Genomic DNA, 22,870 nt, shown 5'->3' on the forward strand with positions numbered 1-22,870 from the left:
TTGTAGCTAGGATTAGTATTTTTTTAGTGGAGTAGTAGTTGATGTGCAATAATTAACGAGAGAAGAGTTTTCCCATAGTAGGATTAACCAATGTACTAGCCAGCCACTGGCTAAACGCCTAGTTGTGAAGAGAGAACGAGGCTGATCCAAGATCCATGGACGCTTCTGCGATGCTGGTAGCTCTACTAACCATCCTCGCCACCGCCGCCGCCGCCGCCGCCGCCGTGGCGTCGTCGTCGCTGCGCCGCCGCAAGAATCAGCCTCCGGGCTCCCTGGGCCTCCCCGTCGTCGGCCACACCCTCGCCCTGCTCCGCGCCCTCCGCTCCAACGCCGCCGAGGACTGGCTCCGCCGCCGTGCCGCCGCCTACGGCCCCGTCTCCACGATCTCCCTCTTCGGCCGCCCCACGGCGTTCCTCGCCGGCGCCTCCTGCAACAAGCTCCTCTTCTCCAGCGACAAGCTCGCCGCCATGAGCAGCGCCTCCTTCCTCCGCATGGTCGGCCGCCGCAACATCCGCGAGGTGGCCGGCGACGACCACCGCCGCGTCAGGGCCATGATGGCCCGCTTCCTCAGGCTCGACGCCGTCAAGAACTACGTCTCGGCCATGGACGACGAGGTCCGCCGCCATCTCCGCGCCGAGTGGGGCGGCCGCGCCGCCGTCGCGGTGATGCCGTCGATGAAGTCGCTGACGTTCGACGTCATGTGCACCGTGCTGTTCGGGCTGGAGAGGCGGGGCGACCACGCCGCCGTGAGGCGTGAGCTCTCGTCGGAGTTCCAGCAGCTGGTCCGGGGGATCTGGGCCGTCCCGGTGAACCTCCCCTTCACCACCTTCGGCAAGTGCCTCGCCGCGAGCCGGCGCGGGCGGCGCGCCGTGGCGCGGATCGTGGAGGAGAGGCGGCGAGCGAGCGGCGGCAGCGCCGGCGACCTGGTGACGCACATGCTGGCCGAGGGGATGGACGAGGAGGAGATCATCGACAACGTCGTGTTCCTGATGGTGGCGGCGCACGACACCACCGCCGTGCTCCTCACCTTCCTCCTCCGCCACCTCGACGGCAACCGGGCGGCCTACGAGCGGGTCGCGGCGGAGCAGGAGGCGATCGCGGCGCAGCGGCGGCGCAGGGGAGGCTCCGGCTCCGCCCTGACGTGGGACGACCTCGCCGGGATGAGGTACACGTGGGCGGCGGCCATGGAGACGCTGCGGATGGTGCCGCCGACGTTCGCGAACATGAGGAAGGCGGTGGCCGACGTCGAGGTCGGCGGCTACGTGATACCCAAGGGGTGGCAGGTGATAACCGCGGCGACGATGACGCACCTGGACCCGGCCATCTTCCCGGACCCCGGCAGGTTCGAGCCGGCGAGGTTCGAGGCGGCGGCGGCGAAGTCGGCGCCCCCGCCGTTCAGCTACGTGCCGTTCGGCGGCGGCGCGCGCGCGTGCCCCGGGAACGAGTTCGCGAGGGCGGAGACGCTGGTGGCCATGCACTACATCGTCACCGGGTTCAGGTGGAGGCTCGCCGCCGGCTGCGACGGCGGCTTCTCCAGGCACCCGCTGCCGTGTCCAAACCAGGGCCTCCTCCTCGACATCGAGCCCAAAGAATACAATGAATTGTGCTGAATTGTAATAATTGTATAATGCATTTTAATCAAAGATTGTGATGAAAATTACATTGTATACTTATTAAAAAACCCATTCTACTATAATCTAGGCGTCATTTCGATTCACATGAAAAAAATATTCCCCAAATCCGTCGGCGGTGGATCGGCGAGGAGGAGGAACAGCGTGGGCATACACGCAGCCTGCGTCGACGCTGGTGACGCAGGGCGGGGGACGCTGCCACTCTACCTGAGAGCTGAGGGGAGCGGCCGGCCGGCGCGGCTCGCCACCACCGCCGCAAGAATCGCAGAGCGCTCGAGAGAAAAGAGAGAGAGAGATCCATGGCTTCCTCCGTCGCTCTCAAGGGCTGCCCGCTCGCCACCCTCCTCAGGCAGCTCCTCGCCGATGCGCCGTCCACCCCCACAGGGAGGCCCGTCACCGGTCCCGCTGCCTTCAGAAGGACTGCTCCCGCCCCGCCGCCTCCGGGAGGCCCACCCCCACCCCCGCCGCCCGAGGGCGCGTCGCTCCGCCGCTACGACGTCGTCGACGAGTCTGGCCCGACAGCGGCGAGGAGTACGACGACGGCGAGTGCGACCCATAGAACCAATGGTTAAAGCTCGTCACCTCTCAAGCCTAAGGGCAATAAAGTTATTTGGCTACACAGTTACCCACATTAGGAAAAACGAATGAAATGATGTGAAAGGCGCGATAAAATTCGACAACGTCAAAAAAAAGAGGCTTAAACTTTTCAGTAGCTTAAGATGCGCGGAGAAAAACCTCAATGAATGGTGCCCTTATTCGTTCGTTTTCCATAGTACCTACGTTTTTTCAAGGCATAAACCCTCAAAATTTCCTCCTAGAGTGGTTAGTTGCCTGCGTCTTTACAGTGGAAACAATTTCAAACGAATGACAGGTGGGTCCCACTTGGCAGGTCGGTTACACTCCAAAATTCCACCATATATCTCCGAACCCACCACACTGACATCCGGTCCCCACCGCACGGACGGACCCCACGAGACAGTGTCTGAACCGGTGAGCTATTGGGCCGATGCGTTTTAATTGCAAAAGATAATACTCCCCCTCCTCGATTTAGAAACAGAAAACCGGATTGCTTTGCGTCTCTCTCTCTCTCTCTCTCTCTCCGCCTTTCCCCCTTCCTTCGCCGTCTCTCCCTCTCTCCCTCTCTCGATTCCCAACCGCAACGCCGAGCGGCGTCGCCATGGACGACGAAGCCGGGGAGTGAGCTCGCCGGCGGCGGAGCATGATGGGTTTGGGCCGTGCGTGGTCTGGCCAACCTACACGCGTGATCCATGGTCGCTCTGCCCGGATCTGTACCGGTGGCGAGGAGAGTTTGCTTCAAGTCCTGTGTAATATTTTTTCTTCCCTACTATGTCCCCTTCGGCGCTGCTGCCTCCACAGGTCTGCGCGTGTTCAGTAAATTCAGTTTAGGCGACGATTCTACGGTGGATCTGATTCTTGGCGCCAGAGATGCAGATCAGGCCGAGTCTGATGGCTTCCTTCGTCGGCTGGATGATGATAGGTGATACGGTGGATCTGATTCTTCTTGCACCGGAGATGGCTCCAGATCTCGTTCATCGGCTGGCATCTGGTGGTTTCGTTCATCGGCTGGAGGAGGAAAGGTGAGATCTTTATGGCTTAGTCGGCTGGAGATGGAAAGATCCCATCTTGTTGGCTTCCCTTCGTGCCTGTCCTGTTATTTCCCCCTCTCCCTTCTGGTTTTTCATCAATAAGACTTCACACATTGTCAGGCATGAGCGGCCAAATATATGATCAGTATAAAGACTTCTTTGTCAGGCATGATAAGCATATAAGCCTTCACACATTGTCAGGCATGAACAAGCAAATATTAGATTAGTAAATAGGGCTTCACACATTGTCTGGCACGAACAGATCAGTATATGAATGCAAGATTAGTACCCTTGTTACATAACTTGGAGAAATGAATTTCTTCTGTTCTACATCTCCTACTCCTGAATTTCCAGCTGCAAGTTTTTACATGTTATAAGTCTGCAAGTGCCATAATTCCAAACTTTCTAAAATCCAAATGTTCCAGTCTGCTTAAGTTACTTTTATCATGTTCTATATCTGCTTCAGTAATTTCATTTGTAACTATGCATGTACAAGTGCAACCATGTGCAGATGCACTATTCATACTGGGCTAAATGTGTTCAGACAACAGCATCTGCTAGATTGGAAAAGACTGTTGAGAGCTGCTTAGGCATGTTTTTTTTTTTCACTTTATGGTTTTGATGAGGTTAGACCCAGAAAAAAAATGTGGTAGCTGATTTGTCAAATATTTATTTTTGTTTAGTTTATCTCAGATGTTTCAGTTGTCTCAGATTTGTGAAATATATATTTTTTGTTTTAGTTTTCACTGTCTCATATTCTTGAAAAGTCATTCAAATCAGATTTTTGAACAATAAATACAAGCCTTGGATCCTACTACCTCCGTTTCACAATGCAAGACTTTCTAGCATTGCCCACATACATATAGATGTTAATGAATCTAAACACATACATATGTCTAGATTCATTAACATCTAAATGAATGTGAGCAATGCTAGAAAGTCTTACATTGTGAAACGGAGGAAGTATTTTTGAACCCTGAAGCACAAGGTTTTGGATATTTCTGCCTTAGTTTTGCATCAAGTATTAGCTAGCTGTAACAAGCTAAAACAAATACCATAGCTGGTGTCCTGGTGGTAGCAAGCTGGTATATTTGAAAGAACTAATGAAGCCCTTTTTTACCCGAGTTTTTTTAACTTGATTTCCACTTTATATTATATTTACATACTACACCGTTGACTTTGTTATAACGTTTGACCATTCCTCTTATTGAGAAAAAATATAAATATTATTTATTTTATTGTGACTTGTTTTATCATCAAATAATATATAATCTTAACTTATACTTTTACATATTATATACTAAGTTTTTGAATAAGACGAATGGTCAAACGTTGTACACAAAGTCAACGGCGTCGTACATTTTGAAAAGACGGTAGTACTTCTGTAAATTCGTAGCAAAACAACTGCAATTTCTGTACTGTATCAATTTTCGACTTCTTTTGACCAAACAAAATTTAAAGGGCAACCAAAGCAGCACTAAGGTTGTGTTCTTTTGGAGGGGTTGGGAACCCCTCCCCTGCGCATGGAAAACGGAGCAATAGATTATCATATGATTGATTAGGTATTAGCTATAAAAAACATGAAAAATGAATTAATATGATTTTTAAGGTAACTTTCCTACATAAACTTTTTACCAAACGCGTACTGTTTAGCAGTTTGAAAAGCGTGCACGCGGAAAATGATGGAGAGTAGTTGGAAACATATGGGAAAGGACACAGCCTTATAATTACCTTGTCCACTTCACCACGGCTTTCAGGTGTTGGGTTGTCATTTACCTCCATGTGATCGCTCCAGCTCACAAGTGTCGACATCTGCATTCAATAAGTTTTTAAAGTCTTGATCAGGTCCCTCTAATTTCAGTTTTTCATAACCGAGAACTTTAATTTGATGAAACTGCTATATATGGTGGACAAAATGCTATATATATGGTGAAAAATCTTACTTTACTTTGTTTTGTTCATATGTAATGCTATTTTTGTATGTAAACAAGTTCAAAAGATGTGTCAGAAGTCTCATGTCCAGAAGTCTGTTTTTACAGGAATTTCAACATAATTTTACATATTACATATGTTAAAATTGCACTTCATTTTCTTCTGCAATTTTTATTTAAATGCTGAGCTAAATCAGTGGGTGTTTTTTCAATCGAGGTTAGCATGCATATATATAGATCAAACCATATGCTATTATCTGTTCTATTTCAAATTCAGAAACACAAGAATTATAGGTGTAGAATGCACCAATCCTATTATTAAGTCCTTACAAATGCATGCAGCAAATTGAACCATGTATTCTTGATATTGAGCTGTGATTTTAATCAAGAAGTATGGAAACATCAAGATTACCAGAAAAAAATTGTTTCTTTCTTCCAGAGCTAACTAGAGAAACATCAAGATTCATGGCAAAGATTGATCCCGGTTAGGTGCAAATATCATTTGTTTGTTTGTTTGAAGTTCAGTGTAATTACCGCATTTACTTCATCGCTGTTTGCATATGTTGGAGCGTCATCTGCCCCTATCCGGCTCAGGTTCACAAGGGAAGACATCTGCAATAAAAAAGGTAAGTTGTGTGTTGTGATTTTATAAAACCATACTGACTTGTTCAGTATCGTATTGTTTAAGTTGCATGTTGTATTATTTCTATGCTGAATTTTCCTACTTTGTATAGCATATGTGTGTTCTTTTCTGACATGTGACCTCAATGTAAGAAAAAATGACACCACCATGAACATCTAAGTGCTCTTTCTGGCCTGTGACCATAATGTAAAAAAAAAAAAACCAAAAAGACCTTTCTGGCCTGTGGCCTTAATCTATAGAAAACATGACTCCTTTTATATGTACTTATCTGATTTTTTTATGATGTTTGATGTCCGTGTGGTTGCTGGGGATGTCTGAGTTGTGTTTCAGAGATAGGCACTGAGGGTTATTTTACTAGTTTTGGAAGGACAAAAGGCTTTAGTTTATTGCTAGAGCTCTAGCTAGCCCCTAATTAGCATGTTTTTCATCCTTGTCTATGGTTAGTTTTCAGAACTCGAACTCAATGCCTGAGAATTGAACTTTCAGAACATTTGTCATAGATGATTTGGAGTTCATTTTTTAACTAGGTAGAAAAGTGCTACCTGTATTATGACAGGATCATTAGCATATAGGTCCATTAGCCTTACATCCACTTAGCGGCGAGCCCGGCGAGTCACGGCGGCGGCGCGCCTCCCAGCTCGTGGCGGCGGGCGAACGAAGGCAGCGAAGCGCGCGGGATGGATGGATTGGGGCGCCGTCTCCCGCCGTGGTGGATGGATTGGGGATTTTCTTGACCTGCAAGCGGGCCCAATCAAGACAGTCGTTGGATGGGGATTGGATGGCTGAGATCCACCGAATGTCACATTGTGACATGCTTACACAATGTCACCGAATCTGAGTCCGTCATACTAGGGTCAGATTCTGCCGAAATTCAGATGTAACACAACTGTACTGGTTTCGGCCAAACACAACGCAGCCATAGACGAATCTCACCCCCAACTTACCACCGAAACACAACACAACTTGAGCACCGAAACACAACGCAACTTGAGCACCGAAACTCAAATCTAACCCCAACTTACCGGAATCTAACAAATCCGTGTAAACACGTTCTCTTAATCCGCACGGAAGCAGCGTTACATTTGAATCTAACAAGTCCGACACACGCATTCTCGAAATCCATCAAGTCCTACACACTCGAAATCCAACAAATCCGACACGCATTCTCGAAATCCATCATATCCTAAACCCTCGAAATCCATCAAATCCGACACACGCATCCTCGAAATCCATCAATTCCGACACACGTATCCTCGAAATCCACAGAAATCACACCCGCATTCTCGAAATCAACAGAAATCAGGGGGAAGCAGCGTTGGAAACACAGAGATCAGATTTGTTGCGGAGTTGTGTACCTGGGCCTTGCGCGCCTCCAGGCTCTTGCTGTGGTCCCGGTCCCGCTTCTCCCGGGATGCTGATCGCCTTGGCGCCCTCGCACCAGGCGGGGTGGCTCACGGCGTCCTCGTAGGTGAACCGATCGAAGGTGTCGCACCTATGGCGCCCTGCGGCGTCCGGCGAGCATGGCTGCGGCACCCGCACCCTCCCCACCACCGCGGCCATCGGCTTCCCCGCCGCCTCACGCACTCACACTCCTCTCGTAGATGTTTTTTTTTCTTCTTTTCCTTCTCTTTGTAAAATGTAATCTGATTTTGCTGGTTGCCTAGTCGTCCCCTGTTTATATAGGCACGGGTAACTCTCTGGCTAGAACCTACTAGAAATTACAAATGGTTTTAACCCTTCTGAGAGTTTTTAACTTTATTTAAAATCAACCGTGTACCATGCAATTTTTTTTACACGTCCAACAAATCAACCCGTTTTGAGTGGATAAAATTCTTTCTACTAAGTTGCCCTAATAAAATTCTTACAACCCGTTTAGATGTAGGGAAATTTAACTATTTACTACTCTTGTGATATGGCAATTAACGATTTGCCACTTACTATCTATGACATGTGGACCCTCATATGTCTATGACATGTGGGCCTAGTGGCAAATCGTTAAGCACCATCCTAAGAGTGGCAAATATTTGTGACCATGGGTTAGAAAAACCTGCGGTAATTTAGGACCAATTCAAACGTGCGTTGGATTAAGATTAAAGTACGTGCACTAAACAAAAAAAGTGATTAGGCAATGATTAATTGAGTTTTAATTATTTTAAACTTGAAAAAATTGATTTATATGATATTTTATACTATCTTTCACAAAATGCACCGTCTAACGGGTTGAAAAGCATACGAACGAAAACCGAGATAAAAACATGTACCTTAATGAAACAAAAAAGCAAGGGCCTAGAAGCTGAAGTTGGTGACTGCTGATAGAACTGGACCGATCTGAATATTTTAAAGTAAAAATGTCTAGTTCTTTTAATTCGTGTATTTTCTATCAAATCACAGGCAACTACTAACCGTTTTGAAAGACTATTTTTCTCTTTACACATATTAGTTTTTCAGAAACTTTAGTTGATAGGTAGGGTATAAGTTACCCAAAACCCTTGCATATTTGCCATTATATTCATCATTATGATTATGAATAAAAATAAGTAATAGCCGATGGATAAAAGAGCTACACAAAAGTTAATTATATGTGGGTCCATCTTTGAGCTGGTCTTCATGTTGTGTTGCTTTCATATTTGGCAAATTTTTGTTGAGTTGGTTAAAAGTTTTATGAAGTGAAAGGAAGTTTATTTGAAAATACTGGACGGCTGATCTGTGGTTGTGCGACTGTTTCGTGCCGTCCGATTTACGAGTTCTACGACGAACGGCCCAGATCAAAGCAACGGCTAGCCCTAGCCGCCACCCCCCGCCGCCGGCGTGCCTCCTCGCCGTTCTTCTCGTGCTCCTCTTTCGCTGACCTGGCCGCCGCCGCCGCCGCCGCCGGCGATCCGAGCGGAGGTCGCCGTCCGCTCTTCTTCCTACTTAGTCCTCTCCATCTTTTCCCGAGATCCCGACACGTCCCCTCTCTGTTCGCTTCTTAATCCCACCTCTCCCTCCGCCGTGTGTTTGGTTGGTTCTCCGCTACTGCTACACGGAGGTGGAGGTGGAGGTGGAGGTGGAGAGTTGAGGTTGTGGCAGCGATGTAGTGGCTGTCGCGGTGGCGAGCGGACGCGCCGCTGGGAGTGGTCTCCGCCGAGACCGAAACCTGCGAAGAGGAGATCGCCGTCACATCCTGGAAACACCTGCCGGCGCTCGGTTGCCATGGTCGTCGCACGATCTCACCATCCTCTCACATATCAGGCCAAGAAGGCAGCGATAGAGAGTCCTAAGGTACAATAATTTCAAAGCAGGTGAGAAATTACAGCGCTCTGTTGTTTCATGCTGCTCCTTCTGAGCTAGTTGGTCTGAAAACCTTCCTCGTGTGCTTTAGGTTTTTCGATCAGATCCAACAAGTAGATCTGTTTCTCTTGTAATTTCGGTGGTTGGAATGTGCGTTTATGAGAACACCTTTTGAATGTTGCCATGTACGTTTGTAAGTGTATAATGCCTTCAATTCTGCTAGATCTTCAGGATTTAGTCTGTTGCTTATGTTATTTCAGAATGGATGGGGACCGATTCTGTTGTTACGGCCATGTTGTAATGTAAAGTTAGTCTGTAACCTATTCTGCGCAAATTTGGAAGGGCAAGAATTTGGGGGTGATTGCTGTGGCTGTTGTGCATGTGCAGCCAATCTCAGTTGCAGCTGCGGCGGTGGCTACAACAGCAAGCGCAACCGATCACCCCCTTTGTTTTCTGCCCACTGTTGTCCATGAGGACACATGTTAGGTTGCATATGTGGCAAAGTAATATGCTGCAGGCCTACATCTTTGGTTTTCAGCAGCTAACAAAGCACACTCTTCCTAGTTTCTTGATGTACCTACGTAGTGATGCTGGTCTTGACTTAGAAATTAGCATCTGATAACCACATTGGTTTTTCGCGATTGGTGGATAGTTCTGTCACTGATCTTATTCTCGGTTTCTGATGAAGGATTTTGGCTGTAAACATTTGGATATTTCTACAATATTAGAGTATATATAACATGTGCAGGCTAAACCTTACTTTGTTTACTTATACATATCAGCCTCTATATTTGATTCAATGTGTGCAATCTCCAATGATGCTTGAAGATGCATGTTTTCTTTGCAGTGTTGCGTAGGAAAGTTTGTTAGTAAAGAAGTGCTTCCAACTGCTCGAATGTGCTCTTGATTTAGGTTGCAATAATACCTAGTTCCATGTTTGGGTCGCCAACTCGCCATATTACATACCACATGTACTTATTTGTGTTTTTGGTTTATTCATGCTTCTGAATATTCAAATTTGGTTACTTCTGTAACAAGTTCTTTGGACTGTTTACACTTGGCCATTTTTCCTCTATTCTTTCCCTTCAGTATTTTTTCCTATGATTATCAAGGGTAAACATGACCCATCCTACGATGTTCTCTATTTACAATAGAGAGGGAGAAAAAACAAACGATGTTTTGAAAATACAGTGTATCTGTGTATGGTTTAGAGATACTGATCCTAATGTGTGTGTATGGTTTAGAGATACTGATCCTAACTAGTTAGGTGCCCATGCGTTGCTATGGGGGAAATATAGATCAACCTTATCAAAGCTCAATATGGTTGTGTTGTGGAAAACAAAATTAGTTGGTGCATCAGGAAGCAGTCAAGGACATGACAACATGAAAAACTGAATTTACATCATTAAATGTAAGGATAAAAAACTTAACTTATATGATCAAACCCAATTCATTAAAGACATGAACGGATACAAGTAAATTTCTGGATAATACACTAATGCTCATAGCCATCTCTTAAGAGCTTCTCAATACATCGAGTTGTAAGTTTGCATAAATATGGTGAGCTTGATGAAACATGAACGAATCACCATTAATTAGGTACTGTAGCAAGCTGACATTGTCTGTTTGCTGTGAATCAGGCGTCAAAAATCTTCAAAAATCACAGCACTGTTCACCTCTGACATTATTGCAACTAAAACAAGAGGATCCTTGTCCAGGTGATTGTCTCTGTATGATAGGATTGCCATTAATCTGTCCAATTCTCAAACCCTTTATACCCGTATCTGCATCAAGCTGAACAAAACAATCAACTTTGCACTCTTCAATTTTTTTGCTAGTAGCCTTTCTATAAACAACAGGACGAAAAATCAAATATGCAAATGCAAACTTTCCAGATTTAGTGTAAACTTATAGAGCCCAATTGCATTCAATTATTAGCGACAACAATGCTGATAAGTCACTGAAAGGAAAAGACACACCATAATGACTATACAACAAATGTCTGTGTAGAATCACTTGAATTGCTTATATAGAAAGTATGTTGATGACAACAATATACAGTAAAATCAGAGACCGCTACATAGTTCATGCACTACAACATATTTATTCTTATCCTACACTAATTTTGATTATTCAGAAGTGTTTTAGCAATGGAATTTTCTTTGCAAGCACATGACATGGGTTAAGTTTTTTAATGAACATACAATTGCTTGATATGAGGGAGTTCACAGTTAACACAAAGCCATGAGGACTCACCTGTTTCGCTACCTTGCACTGTTATCCACAAAAACATGCACCTAAAGCTGTAAAAATAAGATGGAAGAGACCGAGAGAGAATGATTAGCTTGTCACAAGACATTTGGTTGGCATACATGAGTGCCTAATCCTGAGAAAGGGCAGTGCATGTTAGTAGAGGAATTGTCCATGATGAGTACCTGAATTAGTTCAAAAGGTAAAAAAGTTTCAGAGAACATATTTTCCAAGTATTTATCTGATTCCTTAGTTCAGTTGTCAAAAAAAAAAAATCAGATATATAGACTACAAACATAGTGGACGGGAATTAAAAGTTTTATAGGTCTGTCAAATATGATGACAAATATTTTGTTGATCCTTGAAGCAAAATCCTGCATAGGCAAAGGATTTTATAATTGTAAGTAGCAGAATCCTTCAAGCGAAACCCCACATAGGTAAAGGATTATATTTGGCAAGATTTACATGTTAAGTATCAAACAGAGAAAAGATTAGTGCCACAAATAGATTATAATTGTGAAATATAATTTACTTTACAATTAACATCTTATCTTTGAGTAGCACACATCTTTAGGACTACTTATATACTATCTTTTGCTGCAAAATAGCTTGACAAATTGATAAAATTGGTGCAATTCTGCTTGACTATATTAGAAAATTAACTAATCAGAAATATCGATCAGAAAACTAACAAATGGTTGTACGATGAGTTGATTCATAGCGGATCCCAGGCTATATATCTTCCTGAAAATCCCTATAAGCTTTCTGATTACTTTTGCCATTAGGATTTTCAAGTGTCTTTGACATCTGGGTGCTTGGGTAAGCTATTGTGGATTGACTGGTGTTTGTTTATGTCTTCGGCACAATGGGGGGAACCATCTGACCTACCCTCCGTCCCATAATATAAGGGATTTTGACTTTTTGCTTGCAGTGTTTAACCATTCGTCTTATTCAAAAAATTTTGGAATTATTATTTATTTTATTTGTGATTTACTTTATTATCCAAAATACTTTAAGCACAACTTTTTGTTTTTTATATTTGCATAATTTTTTTGAATAAGACGAGTAGTCAAACAGTGCAAGTAAAAAGTCAAAATCCCTTATATTAAGGGACGGAGGGAGTATCATCATAGCTGATATTAAATTTGATCCTACTGCAACATATCATCAAAATAGTCTTCTAAAGGTTATTTTGTTCACTAATTAGCAGATGATTTACTGTATCTTTTTCAATGGAATAGATGAGTAACTATATCATAATAACATCTCTGGTTACTTGCCACTTAGTTATCAGCATATTCACTGTGTGGTAGCTACACTCTAAAAATGGGAACATCTCTGTTTGTAATCAGATGAATCCACAGGATATTATTTACGTTTACTGGTTTAGGTATGGCTTAATGTAGACAATGTCTCATATTTAGCATGATTTCATAAAATATTGTTGCATCACATGAAAATTCAGGATGAAATGACTAGGAACTACTTTACAGAAAGGATCGAGGATTGGACTAAGGTGATGGTTGGTGATGAACCTGTGTTACACCAGCAAAAAGCACAAGAAGTTTCTTTTTGATCAGCATACAAGTGTATATTTTCATGAGCCTCTGAAGCATCTCCAGCTAAACTTTTCCAGTTACAGGCAGTCATAAATACATTGTTTAAACAATGATCTGGTTTGTATTCGTCAGGTCCATGCAGGCCTAAGGAAGAGGGCTCGCTATTAATGTCAGTGCTGAGATTGCTGAATCCATACAGATCATATGGAGGCATAATACAGATCAAACCCCTTATTTAGGTGAAAACCATCAGGTTTTCTAGATGTATGATTTTTTTGCATGTTCTTCATACAGGTACTGTAACTGGTGTGAACTGCAAGTGGCTAGCACCACAACCTGGTGTCGATGGTTTTCTTGTCAGCGGTACTTCATTGAAAGTAAACATTATATAAACACAGTAGAATGATTTTGTAGGCACAGTTACATGCCTAATTCACTAAATACAGTCTCCTTTCTTGGCTGTGTGGCCTGAATTTACCAGCATCATTAATTCTGCCACTGCGAAGTCTGCCTAAGATCTTCACCCTGTTCACTTCGGCATGAAGATGTGTTCAAAGAGGAACATACCTTTCTCTGTTTGGCTCTAAAAGATGTTATTCGGCTATTAAAGCTTTTGTTTATTTTACAAGGAAAACAAGAATATATTTGACATGCCACATTTGGCCAGCAAACTTTTCAGATGAAATATGCAGGAATCATGAATCAATAATGGCATGATTAGCAAGCATCATGATGATCATTTTATTTCAATTTTCACATTGACATACCTATGCCCTTGGATGTGAAACACATTTTATTTTAGTTCTGATTAGGGTAATTGATTATTTATGGCTAGCTAATTATAGTATTGAAATATCAATATCCTATATACTTTGTCGCAGATTCTGATTCGGATGTAGGAGTATTGATTTTGTGATAGCTGCCTTACCTCACAAGACCTGGGTCATCCTTGAATTGAACCATCAGGGGTATCTAGGTTACTGTGAATTCGTCATGGCAATGCAGGTTTTCCTACTCTATTAAATGCCTATACTGAATTAGTGATGGGTTTGCTACGATTGTTAGCTTGTCTGTTTGGCTCGAGTGGAGGATGGGATCGCTGAAGCGTGATGGTTGTTGCTAGCCACCAATTTAGCTTCTTTGATGAGTTCCTAATTTCCTATTTACTTCTACTAATTAGTTTACACTGGTTTCTGACATACTTGGGCAGGCTGAATCCTCTAGCTGTGGATGGTTTTGGATGCTCTATTTTTAGTAAGTTTACTATACCTCAATAGAATAGAATATATTAAGCTCTGCTGCACAACACAACCTTGCAACAATGTGATGAATTATTGCTTTACAGAGACCAAAGCATCATGCTAAGAGAGTTGATCCAGATATTGATGGTAAGGAATGCATCCTTCCATACGTACTCATGGTGGGAATTAGTTACGAGCCTATGACAACAATTTATACTTGTGCAATCCTGCAGGATTTTCTCAGGCTCAATCTCCAGTAACTGAGTCAATGGTTCAGCTGAAAGTCGTCAAATAAGGTAGTGTCCATGTACGATTTATTTTTTTCTCTTTCTTTTCGTGCTCTGAACAATAGTACACTCGTATGAACCTTGAAGCTCTTGCAAAATTTTAGTGAGTTCGATTTGCATTACATTCAGTTTTGCTATTTCAAAAGGGAAAGTAAGACAATTAAGGAGTTTGCCACTGAGTTATATGAGTGGTGAAGACATTGATTTAAACTTTGCTATGCAATTTGTTGAACTAGAAAGAAACAGTACAAAACCCCTTGATTCAATGTCTTGTGATGAAGTAACCCCGTAAGGCTATGGTACTCAATAGGAAGGTATGATATATCAACACTTCTTCATTTAATTTATTTGATGATACGATGAACATTTGTTTGCCAGACCAATGAAGCTACTCCAAGGAAGATTTATAGAACATGATTTTCAGCTCAAACCATGATCAATTTTTAGCTTATGCATATTTATTTTAGGAGTAGCTCATGTTTTCCTCTTGTTTTCAGCAAGCTAACTTAGGCGTTTGTGGAGACAAAGAGGGGACTGATAATTTGGAGAACTGGATGTACAAAAGAGGGTTCCCTGCAACAAGTATACATGGAGATCGAACATAGTAGGTACATCAAATCTCTGAATCATCCGCGTATCATGCTTACACATGCGTATCACAAATGGATTTTGGGGGAAATCAATTGTACCCAATTTATACTTGATATGTAAAATAGCAAATTATTTAACAACTATTGAATCTTGAAATCACTGGAATACCTGCCAATTACCGGAACAGTCATTAATTTTATTATTGGCCATGAGCATAAAATTTTATAGAACAACCCTTATTTAATTTGAAAACAGAACCCCTATACTACCTTTTTGGGTTTACTTTAGCAACATAACTGACTTTAGTTCTCTTTTATAAGAGGCAACTATTAAAAAATTAACCTGATAAATATAAAATTCTTTGGTAGAAGATATGTTAATGTTTTTATCCAGCCTTATGTATAGATTTGGTTGATCAAGTAGCAGTAGCTTATATCTATGCTTTTTAAATTGCCTGGTTTACAAAGATGCATAGAAAATTGTCATTGTTTCCCATCCGACTAATACCGGTTCATCAAAGATCTCATTGGCAGGAGAGAGGGAGAGGTGAACAAGGGCTTGGCGCCTTGTCCTCCCTCATGCTTTGAGATTGTTTTTTATTAATGATTTAAAATTATTGATGTTATATACTGTGGTTTAAGCGTTTCTAAATTAACTCAACACTAGCAAACCTTCTTAACAAATTCAGAAAGCATATGCAATTGTAAAAAAGACCTTTTCAACTGAAATGACATAGAATAAACCCTGTTGATATTAAAACCCAACAAAAATTATAGGAGTATGGTGTTTATGTCTCATCATTCATCAAATGCACACTGGCACTCAAGGCGGTACCAACAGGTTTTCAGTTGCATGCCGCCATCAGCCACTGAGCTCAAGGAAAGCCAACAGTTAAACCAATTAGCCACCCAATAATTCAAAGTTTGATGCTGCATTTCTGAATCAAAATTGAGATTTGAATGTTCACTACTGAATTTAAGTTAAGTACTATTTTTCCCTCGTAAAAGGATTTCAGAATTTTGCTATCGATATGAATTTTTAACATATATTGTTGAGACAAAAGTTCAGTGCTAGATTTTTTAAATTTTACCATTATTCTGAATTTCTGAATCTGTACCGTTGGGACTTGAAAGTCACTAAAGAAGTAGACAAAGCACTAAATTTCTAAATTTTAGCATTGTTCCTGAATTTCTGAATATGTACAATTGGACTTGAAAGTCACTAAGGAAGTAGACAAAGCAGCAGGTAACTTAGATGACCACCCAATGATTCAAATTTCAGTGCTGAATTTCTGAATAAAGTTGTGATTTTGAAGGTCAGTACTAGCTTTTTTTCGTTATAAACTGAAATTTTACATTCATTATGAATTTCTAAACATGTGCAGTTCAGAATTGATCAGGTAATGGTAATGCCAACTGAAACGTGCACATAACTGAATTCATTAACTATTTATAAATGAGGTAAAGTAAAGTAGTACGGAGTACTTGATACTAATTGATACTGGAACAAAACATAATTAATCTAATCTTAATCATGCAGTATTATTAGTAGTTGGAACAAGCCAGAACGGCTTGTGCACACAAGAGGCGTGCTCGAACGGCGGCGGCGCCACGGTCTCGACGCCGCCGTCGCCGACGCTGAGCACATGCAGGTTGTTGTCATCCAGGCTGAAGGAGTTGAACCAGTAGAGGCAGTTCGCCCGCACCCCGCACCCGCTCGCCGAGCACGACGCGCCGAAGTTGCTGCCGCCGCCGCCGCCGAGGACGAACGCCCGGTCGCCGCCGATGTCCGCCGTCCTGCGCCACGCCGGCCCCGCCGCCGAGAAGTCCATCCGGTAGACGCTGAACTTGTGCGGCGGCCCTTCGGCTCGGAAGCCGAGGAAGACGACGGCGGCGAGGTACAGGTCGCCGCGCGACTCGACGAGGTACGTGGCCGCGATGCCGCTCGAGTCGGGGGACGGGAAAATGTCGTCGATGCCGGGGACGCTCACGGCGCCCAGCGCCACCTCGCCGTCGCCGGTGAAGTCGAGCGTGCCGAGGCTGAAGTCCTTGTCCTCGCAGAAGTAGAACCTCCCGCCGACGCCGGCGACGTCGAACAGGTGCCGCTTCTTGGGGGCGCGGTACTCCACGGGGAGGCTGAAGTAGCCCATGTCGTAGGTGTGCGTCGACCACCGCTCGCCGCCGACGCGGCAGAACCACACGGCCGGGCCCTGCAGGCTGAGGACGACGACGCCGGCGCCGGCGTCCGGGGCGTTGTCGGACAGCACGCACTTGCGCGCCGTCGGGAGCTCGCTCTCGTCGAGAGGCGGCAGGCCGACCTTCCTCCCGTAACGGGGGTCAAGGAGGAACGTCGACATCTCCGGCGCCGACGAGGAGCTCAGGACGAGGACCTAGCCCTGCGGCGTCTGGAGGTAGGTGCTGGAGTGCATCTCGGGAAGGCTGACGTCGTCGTGTGTCTTCCCGTCAGACAGGCTAAAGGCCATCGTCGGCGAGCCGGCATTGCTTCGCTGCACCAGCAAAGGGTAACCGGCGGCGGCCGACGGGCTCGATCCATCCGCCATGGTTTGTTTGCTCAACTATCGACGACGAGACGATTCCGGAGTCGCAAACTAAAATCTCGGGTTATCTCTACGGGGAAAAAGCTCGTTAAGATTCGGTTGAGTGTATCACGTTACGATAGGAGCCCTTAAATAGGGGATACGTATACCGGCAAAACTCTGTTTAACTCGGTATCGGCTTCGCGTTTCGCTTTTCTGTTCCGGAACGGACAACAACTGCATTGACACGGTGCAGTTTTGGGGTACACGTGTTCCACGTGTACTCGGAGAGAGTTTCTCGTAACTCTAAAATTTGATTTCCCAATAATCGGATTTATAAAAAGACTAAAAAATGCCCGTTGCAACTAAAGGCTATTATGGTTTAAGTTAAGGTGAAATTTTGGATATTTTCTTTAAAAAAATCATGAGCTGTAGTTATCGTCTCAAGTTAGCACGTGAGTTTTTTTAAAGAAAATTTCTTATATAACTCCTTATGTATTTTCAAAAGCGAATGAACTTAAAAACTAACTAAATACATATATGTATTTATAAATGCAAACGAATTTAAAAACATACTCATACACGAATGACGTATCGAAGTATTGACAAAAACATCTTCAATTTTTATAATAGTAGGGATAGGGATAGGGATAGAGATAGGGAATTGGGCCCAAAGTTTACTCCATCCTCCCAACAGTACCTTTATATTTAGGACTTGTTTACTTCATTACCCCAAAAAAAATTCCTGCCAGATAATACAAAATAAATTTTTGGTAAGATAGGATATGGATGGCTGATGTTTAGTTTAATAACTTACCATATTTTTTTTTAGAAGTATTGAGAATAGGAAGTTTCAGAATTACTAAAATTTGATACACTTGTGTTGATAATAATACGATAATGCTGTTGGCCGGTCGCCCGGCACGAGGGGAGCTGGATCGGGCGCTCCCCCCGCACCCCCTCCCCCCCCACATGTATACTTGGACCCACCTATTTCTTCCTCCCTTTTTTCTACAAAAGATGTTTCAACTAGTGTATTTACAATGTTTCACTATTTATATATCTAATGTTGCAGTGAATTAAAAATACTCTTTTGCAACAAAAACCCACATATTTTGGAAACTCTCTATTAAGGGAATTTGGTTTATTTTTTTGTTCTACCAAAAATGTTTCACCTAATGTACTCATAATGTTTCACTATGTATAGATCTAATGTTGCACTGAATGAAACATTCCATTGCAATAAAAAACCCACATATTTTGGAAACCCCCTATTAAGGGAATTTGGTTTATTTTTTGTTCCACCAAAAACGTTTCACCTAGTGTACTCACAATGTTTCACTATGTATAGATCTAATGATGCACTGAACTGAAACATTCATTTGCTATTTGCTGAAACATTGTTTTTATATAAGGTAAAACAACACTCGATTTAAACGAGTGAAACATTTTCGATCTACTTAGTGAAACAATTCCGATATATCTGGTGGAACATCGTGCAACATTTAAAAATAATTCAATAATAAGCTAAAAAAAATTTTCGTCGGAATATATCCATGTGTGGTCTTGTTTTGAAGATTTAATTGCAACGAATTTAATGGTGCAATCGGATCATGATTTGGATAAGTAATTTAAGAGATAAATCGGTTTAAAATAATTTTGCACGTAAAACGGGTGCTGACGTCACTATGACGTCAGCGCCCGATTTTACCTCCTCCCGATCGGGCGCCTGACCAGAGTCATCTCCATAATAATATGTCTAGAGGATATGGAATATGGCCGATGTAAAAAATCTCTCACCTAAATTTTGTTTTGAGATTTTGTAATGAGGATTTAAGCATTAAAAATATATTTAATTCCAATAGCTAACCTAAATTTTTTAATATATTTTTTCGAACGCAGCAAGTGAGGCTAATCTAGCTCCCTATATCAGCTATCATAGTGGGGAAATCAAAGTAAAGTTGGGCATAAAAGAAGAGGTTGACATTATTTGTTATCATTGGATCGATCATATTCCCCTACAGAAATTGCCAAGAGTTAAAATAAAAAAGAAAACAAAATACCTAACTTTAAATACTAAAATTAGTAGAAACTTGAATAAGGCAATTCGTAATGCTCTCTCATTTCTAGACCCCCTTTTAGGAGCACGTGTGATTTGAAGATTAATCATTCCCGGGGTTCATACAGAAGCTGCTAAGTAGAAGAAATATATGGGTTCAATAAAGAAGAAGGAACCAAACGCAACATGTCTAGTTCTAGAGTAAACTAATAATTTTAGGGAAATTGTTTTCATCCCTCGAGAAGACATACTCTGTTTCTTCCATGTCACCTAAATAATTATAAAAAATAGGTAAGATAGATATTAACATAAGATATATCACTTCATAAACATGCAATGTCAAAATCAACTTCAGTTGTAAAAAAATATCAAATACTAGCTGCTTCCTTTCCCGCGCATTGTTGTGGGGATATGTATAAAATTACATAAGCAAATTTGATGTGACAAAAATTTGTGGCATTGGATATATATAAGAATGGTACTCCCACCATCCCAAATTATAGGTATCACTTTTTTAGGAAAATCAAACTCACTAGTTTTTATTAATAATAATACTAACAACATATATGCTAAGTATTATGTATGTTATACACTAGATTTGTATTTTGAAAATACTTTCATGTGATGTTTATATTCATTGGGAACATACAATGAAATAAATTACTGGTCAAAACATATCATCGAAAATCATGTAAAAAAATATAAACTGGTATAAGAAGGAGTACTATACTAAGCAGTAATGCATAACTTTGATTTCTATTTAGAAAATTTTACATATATAAACTAACAAAGGAGAAAGTGATGATAATATGTTGATAAATTTTGTCCATCTATCAACCTCAAATGTATATCCTTTAGAGAGAATATGTAAGTTAATCGGCCATCAGGCACATCATAGTGTCAGTGACATCATAAAGAGAAAAGAAAAACCATGCAAACATATACTCCCTCCATAAAAAATAAAATCAACCTATGTCCACATACATCAATCTAGGGAGGTTACATCTCCTCCTAGATTAATTTTTTTTTTAGGACGGAGGGAGTATATTGTCTAAAAGAGAACGGACTAAAGGTCTGATGGGAGTAGAAAATAGGGAAAATTAGCTGTAATTAGAGTAAGATACGTAAGAAGATAATAAAATAAAAAAACAAAATGATGAAATACGAACGGACTAACCTATTCTTGATTAACACATATTCTTGGTTGATGCCATAAACGGTACGTTCAGCATTGAGCATTGAGCAGGGAATACAGGAATTGTGGGTAAACGAATATATGGTTATCCTGTAGGTTAATTAGATACATGCCATTATAAATTTAATGGATTTGAAATATGCCATTACAATTCTTGTATTTGTACCAATGCCATTATAATTTTAATATAGTTTAAAACATGCCACTGGTATACATATTTTATCCATATTGGACAAAAAAAAAAAACCCGTCTTCAACCTCTCGTCGTTCATCGTCGTCGTCACCTCGCCATCGCTGCCCGGACAGGTCACCGCCGGCGCCATCCTCCGCATCCCCATCCTCATCGCCGATTCCCCTTCTCCGGACCATCGCCGGTTTCCCCACCTCCGCCGCTGCGGCCTAGGACTTCGCCAACAACCCGTCCGACGTGGCGTTGTTCCTACACACCTCCGACATCAAGCAGACAGAAAACAAAGATTGTACTGGTTCAGGCCCCTTGATAGGTAATAGCCCTAATCCAGTTGATATGGGATTATATGATGGAAACCACATATTACAGAGGGAAAAGCAGAACTCGATGATACCGACGAGGTCGTAATCGAACAGGTTCGACTAGATCTCCCGGCGACTTGGCTTCTGTAGGCTTCAACTCCGTAGGCTGTGGTGGATGTGTTGGCTATGAGATTCGATCCCTTAGGTCCTCCCAGGGGGTCCCTTTTATATCACAGGTCAGCTGGTCTCCAAGTAGGACTCGGAGACATCGGACCCAGCACGATACAATGACGACCCAGTCCCGTCTGAGTAGTACTCCTTCCATCTGTGAACTCCATGGCGAATTTCCTTAACGTATGCCAAAAACGTTCGTATATGCGCAAGTATACCATATCGATACGTGACGTATATCGAAGGGTAGATGGTATACCTTACCCGTAACCTTGACAGTAGCCCCCCGACTTCTGCTTAAATGAACTCGTGTAACTGATCGTGACTTCTGATGTCGAGGTTGTTGTCGTTCTCGATGTCAGGACCGAGAGACGAGGAGTAATCGACAACGCCCAGTGAAGCTCAACGGTCATGAGTGAATTTAAATTGAAGTCTGAAAAATTGCCGCGCGTAACGGGCCCAGAAATTTCCGGCGGCTATCTCTCTCCTTTCCTTGTAATTCGCACCGTCGGAAGTGCGACTATTTAAGGGAGTTTTGGGGATCCATTTCAAAGTCCGCCTGTTGTGAAAAGATTCTCCAGTCTCCAAGCGTTCCTCGTCTTCTCCACCCCCGCAAGAACCCTAGCTAGTTCATCTCGGTCCCTTCTCCGGCGATCTCCGGCGGCAATGGATCTCGACAAGTCCACCTCCACCAGCGCGTCGCTGAAGAAACTACAGGCGGATGGCGCCCTTCCCGGTCGCGGGACCATGGAGAGAGAAGCAGGAGGTATTGAACCCCAGCCTGTCCTGGGTCACATGGTTGCGATGAGGACTATATTCTCTGTGGTTTTCTTACTCCGCCTTCTGAATTTCTTCTCTTAGTCTTGAATTTCTACGGCCTTTCTTTGCTCCATTTGAGCCCCAATTCCATCGCCTTCCTCACTATTTTTTCACATCTTTGTGAGGCCTACATTGGGGTAGAGCCGTTTCTTGACCTCTTTCGTTTCTACTACGAGTTGCGCTGGATGGAGCCCAACAGGGTATCCGGATGTGTCGGTTTCCGACTCAGGGATGGCCTGAAGTCGCGCTATATCCCCTTCCAGTGCCCTTCTTCTCGTAGCAAATGGCGGGTGAGGTGGTTCTATCTTCAGATAGAAAATTCGGATCCAGTCTTCGTTGTTCCTGAGGAACGACTAGACAAGATTTCGTCTTGGACCACCAAACCCGCCTTGACCCCATCCCTCTAGTCTTTCATCGATATCATTGATGACCTCCGAGTACGGGGGTTGTCGGGGTATGAAGTCGCTGCCGACTTCATTGGTAGATGGATCCAGCCGCTCAAGGCTCGGGCCCACCCAGCCTTTGACTATTCTGGATCGGAGGACGCGACCCGGGTTTCTCCTCGGGGTATTTTTCTTGTATTTAAAC

General features: G+C 43.0%; 2 protein-coding genes and 2 long non-coding RNA genes across 5 annotated transcripts; 3 read left to right on the forward strand and 1 right to left on the reverse strand.

The window, feature by feature from the left end:
- The first annotated feature begins 142 nt into the window (after positions 1-142).
- Positions 143-1,996, forward strand: LOC127785163 (cytochrome P450 716A1-like). Its single transcript, XM_052312584.1, has one exon. It carries the CDS (start codon positions 156-158, stop codon positions 1,608-1,610), a length of 1,455 nt encoding a protein of 484 aa, XP_052168544.1. The 5' UTR covers positions 143-155; the 3' UTR covers positions 1,611-1,996.
- Positions 1,997-2,688: 692 nt separating this feature from the next.
- LOC127784641 (uncharacterized) lies at positions 2,689-6,055 on the forward strand. Of its 2 annotated transcripts, none has more exons than XR_008019579.1 (2): positions 2,689-3,008; positions 3,076-6,055. It is a non-coding gene; the product is annotated as an uncharacterized LOC127784641 (long non-coding RNA). The 2 variants fall into 2 exon arrangements; XR_008019578.1 differs by having other exon boundaries at positions 3,084-6,055.
- Positions 6,056-8,459: 2,404 nt separating this feature from the next.
- Positions 8,460-14,897, forward strand: LOC127784874 (uncharacterized). The gene is made up of 4 exons (XR_008019608.1): positions 8,460-9,093; positions 12,826-14,145; positions 14,237-14,279; positions 14,366-14,897. It is a non-coding gene; the product is annotated as an uncharacterized LOC127784874 (long non-coding RNA).
- A 1,306-nt stretch (positions 14,898-16,203) lies between these two features.
- On the reverse strand, positions 16,204-17,994 carry LOC127784873 (uncharacterized). Its single transcript, XM_052312281.1, has one exon. It carries the CDS (start codon positions 17,364-17,366, stop codon positions 16,542-16,544), a length of 825 nt encoding a protein of 274 aa, XP_052168241.1. The 5' UTR covers positions 17,367-17,994; the 3' UTR covers positions 16,204-16,541.
- Between the last annotated feature and the right edge of the window lie 4,876 nt (positions 17,995-22,870).

This window comes from Oryza glaberrima, chromosome 9, assembly GCF_000147395.1.
Source record: "Oryza glaberrima chromosome 9, OglaRS2, whole genome shotgun sequence".
NCBI classification, from domain to species: Eukaryota; Viridiplantae; Streptophyta; class Magnoliopsida; order Poales; family Poaceae; genus Oryza; species Oryza glaberrima.